General features: G+C 46.2%; 1 protein-coding gene across 1 annotated transcript in view; it reads left to right on the top strand.

Moving 5' to 3' along the window:
- The window catches only part of LOC136487771 (cysteine-rich receptor-like protein kinase 44), a 33,386-nt gene that overhangs the window by 884 nt on the left and 21,468 nt on the right, over nucleotides 1–11,034 (top strand). The window contains exons 2-6 of the mRNA XM_066484882.1: nucleotides 215–453; nucleotides 590–722; nucleotides 820–1,030; nucleotides 6,647–6,753; nucleotides 6,838–7,108. Of these exons, the coding sequence (XP_066340979.1) occupies nucleotides 365–453; nucleotides 590–722; nucleotides 820–1,030; nucleotides 6,647–6,753; nucleotides 6,838–7,108 (811 nt within the window). The 5' untranslated portion in view covers nucleotides 215–364. The remainder of the gene's footprint in view (nucleotides 1–214; nucleotides 454–589; nucleotides 723–819; nucleotides 1,031–6,646; nucleotides 6,754–6,837; nucleotides 7,109–11,034) is intronic.

Below are 11,034 nucleotides of genomic sequence, written 5' to 3'. Positions count from 1 at the left end.
CTCTTAGAAAGTAATAGCTGATCCTATCCATCATATCTAATTAAATGAATGGCTTGAGTACCACAGCAAATTAAGCTCATTAGGAAAAGAAAACCAAAAGTTCCGAAGATCATGCACAAATCTACGAAACAAAGCTTCATATATATACTATGTTTAGTGTCTCAGGAAATTGTATTATTTTTCTTATTTTTATTAGTTCTGTTCTTTTTTTAAGGAAAAAATTCCGAACTAGATTGGAGGATGCGTTTCAAAATGATTAAGGGGATTTGTGAGGGTTTACGTTACCTCCACGAGGAGAATAACAGATCGAGCTCCAATTATTCATTTGAACTTGAAGCCAGCAAATGTTTTGCTAGACGTAGACATGGAACCAAGGATCACGGATTTTGGTTTATCAAGGCTTGTTGCTGAAGATAATACTGGAAACGTTAAAACAGGCACTCTTGGACCAATGTAAGAACATTACTGCCACTTCCACTTCTACATATATACCAACTATTCTTCAATCATTTTCAGTTCGACCGCTTTAATATTTTCTTCACGAATACTGCGAGCTAATACTCCCTACTGCCTTTGTTACTTTATTAAGAGGATACATGGCACCTGAGTACATCAGCACAGGGGTGGTTACACGCAAGGCAGACATATTCAGCTTGGGTATTCTTATACTAGAGATTGTAACTGGGCAAGACAACAGTACCAAGGTTGACTTTATCGAGCATGTAAGAATGTCTGACAGCCTCTGAAGAATTCTATTTTGTATATTTATTTTTGAAAAGTTTACACATATAGATCTTTAATTGCTCCAAAATTCAACAGGTACGTGAAAACTGCACAGACGAATGGATAGCAAGTATGTATTGCTATCTAGATGCTGATTCCCTTCAGCTGGTAAAAGTGTGCATCGAAATTGGCCTAGAGTGTGTCCAGACAGATCGAACGAAAAGACCTACTGCAGGGGACATTATACGTAAGCTCGAGGGAGGAAACAAATTGGGCCCTACACCATCCCGTAAAAATACTACTACAGGTATATAGACCTGAACTCATAGGTACTGTTTAGTTGCCTCCTAACAACTGCCAACTTTTTGTTTCACAAGTTTCGCATTCATGTCACAGTTTTCTATGGTTTTGAAAAATGTAACCACACTTAGTGATAAAAATTAGCTATAAATGACTATAATACAAGTGAGGTATGAAGCTAGGAAGGTTTAGTAAGCAATGTCACTGTTGACACAAAATACAATAGAGAAACATTAATTACTGCGACACAATGAAAACCTACATCTTTGCTTGAAATACAATAGAGAAACCTACAGCTTTTGTCAAAATATAAAACTTAATTACTGTTGGCACAATGAAAGAAACCTACAGCTTTGCTTGAAATACAATAGAGAAATATGAAGGGTCGGTATGGTAAAGCTCCGCTTCGAGATTCTCGAGCTGCACTCATTGATTTTTTGATAGAGTGATTCTAGTTTGGGAACAGGGTGAGGAGTAGATAATAAGTGATTCTAGTGGTGGTTGAACGAGGAGCAGGATTTTCTAGTCCTCTCCCAAGAGAGTTTAGTGTAAAGTGTATTTTTCAACCCTCAACTTGCATAGTTTTGAGTTTCATCCTTCGGCTATAAAATTGGGTACTGGGCATCCTCCATTTGTTGAAACCAGATAAATTTGGTCCTTCAACTTTAAAAGGTGATTTTCTATTTTTTAATAAAACAAAATTCAGCTTCAACCTCTAAAAATTCATAACTAACCTATTTTAATTGAAACTAATACCACTTTTCTAAAAAAGTGTTATTTGACTAAACTTATTTATTTACATTCCTATTGTTTTATTGCTTGTGATCTGGTTTATTAAAAATATGAAAAAAAGATTCAAATAACTCCAAATAGAGCACCAACAAATAAATAACACTTTTAGGGGAAAAACTGGTATTAGTTTCACATTTTTCTAATTCCAAATAATTAATTTATAAAATTTTGAAAATTAAAATAGGTTTTTATTTAGAAAATATAAAACCACCTTTGGAACTAGCTAAATGACCAAATTTCTTGGCTTTTGACTGTGGAGGGTGTCATTGTTTGGCCGGTTTCATAGTTTTGGGTTGAAAATCGAACTCTGGTGCAAGTTATAGTTTGAAAAATGCACTTTATCCAAGAGTTTATTACCTAGAGTCGAACCTATCAACTTAGCCTAAGCTAAATTAGAAAAGGTAAAGTTCATAGAAACAAGCATAGTGTGGAATCCTAAATGCGATAATTAAAAAGATCAAACAAGATGGACAAAGTCTCAAAGACAAGAAAATTTAGTAAAGGTTGCCAAAACAAAACTCCTAATCATGTTGGAACCATATCTAGGTACGCTCCTGGTGACGGGTCTTCCATGGGTCACAGTATTGCGTTAGCCGCAAAGGCTTGAGCAAACCAAAGAAAGTGTCACAAGCCACTAAGCCTCACCACCATTGTTGTAGCCACCTTGGTATTGTCCACCACAGATTTTTCCACAGGAAAAGGGTCTGCTCGGCCCCTATACCAAAGCGCAGGTGAGGGGAGTAGGACAGTACAGTGTACAGCCATCGATCCGCGTGGTCACATGGGACCAATCACGTAACGCCATGTGGCCATGTGTGTCCTAGCTGGGCGATGGGCCGTGATGGGAGAGCAAGAGACGAAGGCTCTTGGTCATTGAGCCATGAATGGACCGAGTGAGAGGGGATCGGGGTTGTCTAAAATTGGGAACCAGATGTGTCTCTTGAAAGCTCTAGTTTGGTTTTAGTTAATTGATGAAACCCTAAGTGCTAACCTAGTTTATCAAAGTGATCATGAGAAAGGTAGCACTACACCAAGTGATGAAGCAATGACGAAGATCATGACAATGGTGATGGCATGGTTATGATCAAAGGCTTCAACTTGGAAAAGAAGAAAGAGAAAAATAAAAGGCTCAAGGCAAAGGTATAAAATATAGGAGTCATTTTGTTTTAAAATCAAGACACTTAATGAGTGTGATCACATTTAGGATAGATAGCCGTACTATTAAGAAGAGTGAAACTCGTATCGAAATGCAGTTATCAAAGTGCCACTAGATGCTCTAATTCATTGCATATGCATTTATGATCTAGTGAAGTGCTAACACCCTTGAAAATATTGGTGAAAATATGCTAACACATGTGCACAAGGTGATACACTTGGTGGTTGGCACATTTGAGCAAGGGTGAAGGAGATAGAGATGATAGAGGGCCAGTCTTGCTGTTTTACAACTGACCGGACGCTGGTCTCAGGGAGACCGGCGCGTCCGGTCAGGCGTGGCAGTGATACCCTGGCGTCGATCATGTGATCGGACGCTGGGCCTCTGACTAACCGAACGCTGGAAGGCAGTGTCCGGTCAGAGGTAACGTGGCAGCACAGTAATCAGGGTGACTGACCGGACGCTGGCTGAGTCCGGTCAAGTACCACCGGACGAGTCCGGTCGAAGAAAACTGGTTTTGGAACCTTACTATAAACGACCGGACGCTGGAGGTTCAGCGTCCGGTCACTTGTGCTGGAGCGTCCGGTCAACTGTCAATCGTTGAGATCAGACGACTCCTGTTGAACGCAGGATGACACGTGGCCGCCATCGGGCGACCGGACGCTGAGCCCTGCGTCCGGTCAGTAGAACCGGAGCGTCTGGTCACCCCGATCAGTACCCAATGAAGGGGTACAACGGCTCTATTTCGTGGGGGCTTCTATATATTTAAGCCCCATGGCCGGCTCAAACTCACTCTCTTGTACATTTTCATTGACATAGCAACCTTGTGAGCTTAGCAAAAGCACTCCCACTCATCTCCATCATTGATCCATCATCTTTGTGAGATTGGGAGAGAATTCAAGTGCATTGCTTGAGTGATTGCATCTACAGGCACTTGGTATTCGTGTTGCGCTGCGGATTTCACTTATTACTCTTGGTGGTTGCCACCACCTAGACGGCTTGGTGCAGCGGTGTAGAATCGGCACGAGTTGGTGATTGTTTGTGGCCACCTTCGGTGATTGTGAGGGGAGTTGTACCTTCCCCGACGGAGTGCCGAAAGGTAACTTTAGTGAATTGCTCGTGTCATTGAGTTACCTCACTTGTGAGTATGTTCTTGCGGTGTCCAATTGTGTGGACGAGGTTTGTGAAACACCTCTTAGCCGCCGAACCACCAAGTGTTGGTCGACACAACGGGGACGTAGCGTGTTGGCAAGCACATGAACCTCGGGAGAAAATTGGTCGACACAACGAGGACAGTACAGTGTACAGCCATCGATCCGCGTGGTCACATGGGACCAATCACGTAACGCCATGTGGCTATGTGTGTCCTAGCTGGGCGATGGGCCATGATGGAGAGCAAGAGATGAAGGCTCTTGGTCATTGAGCCATGAATGGACTGAGTGAGAGGGGATCGGGGTTGTCTAAAATTGGGAACCAGATGCGCCTCTTTGTGAAAACTGGAGACCGAGCACTTCGGGTTCGGTGTCGGTCATTTCTAAAGATGGCAATGGGTACTGAAACCCGACTGCCCGGTGGGTTTTACCCAATTAAGAGGCGGGTATGGGAATATATCTTCACCTGCGGGTATGCTAATAGGTAAAAATCTTTGTCTGCTCGGGTGCGGGTATGGGTACAAGTCTATACCCATGTGCGGGTACCGGTATCTTCACGAGTATAAATATTTCTCGTGGGTACAGGTATGGGATATCACTACCCAGTGGGTATGTACCCGTTGCCATCTTCGGTTTTGCCCGAACTGACCGACCAAGAAATCACCACCAAAATCAAGAGTTTCTTCTCACGAATCAAAAGAAAAAAAAGAGAAAGTAGAATCAAATCTAAACAATTCTTCAAGCGCTAGCAACAATGTTCACATGCTTGGAGACTAGTACTGCTGCTATCATTGTTGGCTTTGGCTTCTTGCTGTGTCTCACTCGCATGCTTGGAGACTTGAGTCGAGATGCAGCACAGGCAGAGCAGTAGCCTGCGGGATAGGCTGGAGTTGCGTCGTTGTCCCCTAGGTGTGGCACTCGCACTCGCACCTCGCTCGTCTACAGCCTGGTCCAGCGTCGCTGTTCACGCAAGGTGGAGCTCCTCGCCCCGCAGCCTGCGAGGAGGGACGGAGATGGGCGCCAGCTAGCTGGCCGTGCCATGGGAGAGAGGAAGACTAGCTGCTTGCGGCGGCGACGGGATCTCGGAGACTGCGGAGGCCGGAGAGGAGAGCGTAGGTGTGGGTGCCCGTGGATTTGCAGGGAGCCCAGCCACAGCTGCAGGGTTCGGATGGGGAATAAACGTGACTTTACAGTATTGGGCCTAGGCTTCATTGTGTTTTTGGGCCTCTTTAACATATGTCGGTCTATTCGGTTTCTTGGGTAACTGAGGCATCAGACCGAATTAACCGATTAAATTTCGGTTACCTGAAACTGAGGACTGAACTAGTGACCAAAAAATTTGGTCTCGGTCACTTCGGTCTCGGTCTCGGTTAGTTCAGTTCGTTGGTTATCGGTTCATTATGCCCAGGGCTATGTGCTACTGCCATTTCCTTTTTTTCATTTCTATTTCCTTCCTCCTATTACCATTTATATAAACATAAGCTTTCTTTTAGGAAAAAGTTTTACTAGATGAGAATCAAGCAGTTGAAATCCATATGGAACAACTCCAGTCCTTTGGGAACATGCAATGCGAGGTCTAAGGGTCCAATTGGTTGGTCCCTATCTCCTCTATATGAGCACATCACCAAACATGTTTTTTGATTTTTTTTAAAAAAAATCTCAACTTGTGGGTTGGGGTTTTGACAAAATGTTGCACCCAAATCTAACTATAAATGCAGTGAGGATGATGTACTAACCATTGAACACTTGGATAAGAGTAGAATCCGCAAATTTTGAAAAAAAGAATGTTTACAATACTTCCCATATCCTTTCCATGAGCGCATAAGAACATACCTCCTCTCAGTATTCATGGGTGGGGCTTGGGGGAAGAGAGGAATATTGAAATAGGAGAGCACACAATACTAGTTTGTACTTCCTTCGTTCCAAATTATAAGATATTTTAATTTTCCTAAATACATAACTTTTACTTTATATCTAGATATAGTATACATCTAAGTGCAAATAGCAAAAGCTATCTTTAAAAGTCAAAATGTCTTATAATTAATTTGGAATGGAACCAGGAGCAAAAACCACTAGTAATGTATGAGAATTATAACCTGTAGGTGTATAGATTTGGGTGCCATGTTGTGCTGATAAACGCCACTCTGGCTACCAATTAACCTGTAGTTTTCCTTGATCCATGGAGACTGTTGACTACGATCGATAGTGGAAATATCAAATTATCAATACACATGTTTGAGCGAAACAAGTAGTAATGGTAGGTTTCCATAAATAACTGGTCTAGCTTTGTAGATGTCAGACCGGTTTTTAACTTTGTATGCACCATCACCACCGTTTCCTATAACCAGTAGTGATGATGTGCCAAGACACGTACTCTACTAAAAGTTTTTGTTAGACCCCACAAATAGCAAATGTCTATCGTCGTCGTAACCATGGGGAACTGTTTGTCTGTTATTACGTCAGTTGTGAGTTGGGTGAGCATATATATGCTATGTATTGCTAACATGAAGGTTTATATGCATTCCAGAAATTGGTATGCCACAGTTGTTTTCGTTTAAATTCCTGAATGACATCACACAAAGCTTCAGTTCGGGACGCCTACGTGGGGAAGGTGGATTTGGATTTGTTTATGAGGTATGATTGAGATAGCATCCTTTTTCTTGCCGTTCGAATGTTTCCTTCCCCTTGGCCTTTTTTTAACTTAACAAAGTTAAGCAGGGAATACCACATGGTAACATGGGAGCGATGGCCGTGAAGAGGCTTAAAGAAAAAATAGGTATATCACCGAAACAGTTTGAAAATGAGGTTCAAAACCTGAGCCGAATCCAGCACAAGAATATAGTACGGCTCATAGGTTACTGTGATGAAATACGGGAAATACTGTCTCATGGTAAGAACAAGGATGATCCACCTGTCCGCGAAGATATTCAAGAAAGGTTATTGTGTTACGAGTATATGCCTAAAGGAAGCCTTGAGAAGATAATTTATGGTATGTTATATCCTCCAGTTCTTTCACTACTATTTCTTTGATATATATACACACACATACATATATACATACATACACAAATATATAATATATATAACACGTACACATATCTATATATACATATAGGACATGTATACATATGTATATCTAGATAGGTATATATATCTACATACGTACCTACCTACATACATACATACATACATACATACATACATACATACATACATAAGTATATACATATATATAGACACACATGTAGAGTGTCACTTTATTGAGAGCCAGGACTTCCCATAGTTATTTGGAGCCCCTCACAGATAGTCATATTAGTAGCCCAGGCCATTCCTAGCTAGCGCATCACGGGGTCCCTCCGATCCAAGAAGCACCTGTGTGGAAGCAATGAAACCAGTGTTCGCCGTGGTAAAAACCTTTGTTACCAAGCATAGAAACCTCCCTATGTAAAGAAGCTGCTCTCACTCCCACCTGATAGATGGATGCTTTCTCACTCCCACCTGGCACAACCAAATAGATGAATGCATGCAACCCAATTCAATCCTCTTCTATTTTTTCATGATAAATTTCAACGAAGAATCCAATTCAAACACTGTTATCTTCTTATCTAAAGTTTAAAATTTAAATCACGACATGTTCGTGTGAAGGTTCTGACTGCACTCCTGTATGAATACTAAAATTTGGTAGTATAGAAATATATAGACACTTTGTTAGGGACCAATACTAGGGTATCCGAAAAGGAGGAGCTGATAACCATCAACGTTGATTCATCCGAGCGGTCAAGAGCGCGACTACATCTCTTGCTGGGCTCCGCCTCATCCGAACACCGAGGCCATGGGCTCTGCCTCGTCCGAGCCCCGAGGGTTGGCTTCGCCTCGGTGGACACTGAGGCCGTGGGCTCCGCCTCGCCCGACCCCCGAGGGTTGGCTCTGCCTCGGCTGACGTCTAAGGGTTGGCTCCGCCTCGTCCGACCCCCGAGGGCTGGCTCCGCCTCGCCCGACGTCCGAGGGCTGGCTCCGTCTCGCCCCACGTTCGAGGGCTGGCTCCGCCTCGCCCGACGTCCGAGGGCTAGTTCCTAACAAAAGCTCACGCCATCGCCAACCGCTACGGGCCAGAAAGTACTACTCAAGGTCAAACTTCTGACATCGTGCAGGGAGCGGTCACATCTCAGCACGACCCGTCCCCACGACATGTCATTCCAGGGGACTCACATCGCCCACAGTGACGGACGCGTGGTCACTATGCTGCCCACTTCCTGTATGACCGCTGACCAGCACGCTGGTTCGCCGCACCGTCCGCCAGGGCAGAGCGAGACGTTACGACCCGCTGACAACGCCAGGGCATGGCAGTGTCAGCGGATAGGCGCCCGGCGTGGGGCTGTCCCTGTCGCCACCTGCCATGTCAGCGGGACCCGCATGGAGGAAAAGTGAGGCCGGCGACCCTGAAGGACTTCCTCCGCCTCTCGTTCTCCTGTTTTCTCCCATTTTGTAACATGTGCTTTCCCTTGGTCTATAAAAGGGAAAGCAGGGCATCACACGAAAGAGGGGGCGGTTCACCGCATCACACACCACCACACCGCATCATAGCAGAACCACTAGCATTGAACCTCAAACACATAGCTGGGTAGCGACCGAGCTCTCGGCTCCCATTCGATTTTTCCATCAGAGACTTGGGACCTGTCCCTCTCTCGCCCGTTTGTAACCCCTACTACGAACTTTTCAGTACTAGTAACACGAGCAACAACCACGAACTGGACGTAGGGACATTTTGCCCAAACCAGTATAAACCTTGTGTCTTCTTAGCACACAATCCGAGCCAGACGCGCAATAATACAAATTTACTCGTTAGTATTTACTCGAAACACCGACACACCTTTATAGTAATTTTAAATTTCTTGGTTTTCTCAAAAAATTGAAATTGAATCATGTCAACTTCATGTGACAACTCTACTCATATAAACTCATGTGCTTAGGTATAAATAATGAAAGTTGGTAGTATAGAAATTGGGTGACACTGTCGTAGAAAACTTAAGTTACATGCTTTTTGTCGGTGTTTTGGACCCGGGGGGGGGGGTCCTCAACCAACTAGTAAAAATGTACTGCGTATCCCTAATCCCGGATGATGATGCAAAGAGACACAAGGTTTATACTGGTTTAGGCAATAGGTGCCCTACGTCCAGTCTGAGAGATCGATCTTGTATTCCTTGCACCAAGGTGCTTGTAGTAGGGGTTTACAAACAGGGCGAGAGAGGGGGCTAGCCCCAGGTCTCTGCGTAGTGGCGTGAGTTGCTCGTTCGTGTGTCAGTGTGTGTTCTCGTGAGTTCGTCTGTCTGTGCGTCTGGGCGTGTCCCTAGAAACGGCCCCGGTCACTCCCTTTTATAGTTGAAGGGGGGACAGGGGCGATACATGTGTTTGCTATGTGGCGTTTCGTGAGCGGAGGCGGTATGCCGAGCCCTGTAGCTTGTCACTGTGGCAGCATGGTCGGTGGAGCGGCCTTGTCCTCGATGCACTGGAGCGACGCGCCGGTCATGCCTGATCCTGTGCGACGTGGGAGCTCTTGTGGCGGCTTGACGCATACTGTGGACAATGTGCTGGTCGCTGTATGTTGACAACATAGAGAGCCAAGGCCTAGTTGGTGCAGAGGCTGAACCATCATGGAGGGCTCGGCGGGTCCGAATCCCGAGGCTACCGAGACTCCGAAGCGGATAGCCGAGGCTCAGAGGGAGCAGTTGGTCCTGTGCGCTGATTCTGAGGCTACAGGAACCCGGACTTGACTCTCCACGCCGCGCTGTCCTCAAAGCAGATGGGGTTAGGCAGCACAGTGCCGCACATGTGTCAGTCGTGGGCACAGTGCTGAGCACAGCGGCCGGTAACCCCTACCCCGTCCTGTCCCGGATGGCATGGCATCGGTGTGACTCACATCTCATCGGCCACTCCGCTGTGTTGAGCCGTCGTTCGGCTGATATCGTGGGAGCGGTTGAACGCGTTAGTTGGACGTGACGTCCTGTCGGAGAAGTTGGTTAAGGCGGAGGCGACGGGGTAGCAGCCGAGCTGGCCTCGAGCGAGGTGGAGAATCGGTACCTCATACGAGCCTTGCGTGCGGGGCCTCAAGCGAGGCGGAGAATCAGCGCCTCGTCTGAGGCCTTACGTGTGGGGCCTCGAGCGAGGCGGAGAATCAGCACCTCATCCGAGGCCTTACATGCGCCTTACGGGCGGGGCCTCGAGCGAGGTGGAGAATCAGCACCTCGTCCGAGGCCTTACGGGCAGGGCCTCGGGCGAGCCGGGGTACTGTTCAAGGTGGGTCGGACGGTCCCGCCGAGTCTCGGATAAGGTCGGGGTTTGTCGGTAGTTGTCTCTTGGCTTCGATTTTTACAGGCTCTAACCGATTTTTTTGGTCCTTGCTTAGGGGACCCCTTTTTATGGTACCCGACAGTAGCCCCCAAGCCTCGGGGAGAGTGTGAGCGCTCTTACTGAGGTTTTGATGAGACTTGGCTCGTGGCAGCTCCTAACGGGATGATATTTCGTACTCGAGGCCTCGGTGGGTGCGCATGAGCGCACCCGCCGGGTGTAGCCCCTGAGGCCCTGGAGGAGTGGATTTATTCCTCCAGGGGCTTTTCTCATGTTGAGCGAGGGGTTTTATCGCGTTTGCCGAGTCCACGAGTTCGAGTTCGGATCACTGGGCCTTGGCCTGGTTGCAGGAAGAGTCCCCGAGCCTTTGCTCGGAGCAAGAGGGTGATCAGGAGTTCTCCAGTCTTTTTTGTGCGGCCCTCACACATCCTTTTCGTTCGGAAGGAGGGGTGGAGTATGTCAGGCTACCCTCGGTGGGCGCGAGCAGTGACATCTCCGGTGAGCTGTTATCGGGTAAGTCCAAGTGGAGGTCCATGCCCCATTCGATAGGGGTCGGCTAGTGGTCCAGAG

Source organism: Miscanthus floridulus, chromosome 10, assembly GCF_019320115.1.
Source record: "Miscanthus floridulus cultivar M001 chromosome 10, ASM1932011v1, whole genome shotgun sequence".
Classification (NCBI taxonomy): domain Eukaryota; kingdom Viridiplantae; phylum Streptophyta; class Magnoliopsida; order Poales; family Poaceae; genus Miscanthus; species Miscanthus floridulus.
Note: the sequence above shows the minus strand (reverse complement) of the source record. Positions and strands in the feature narration are given on the sequence as shown.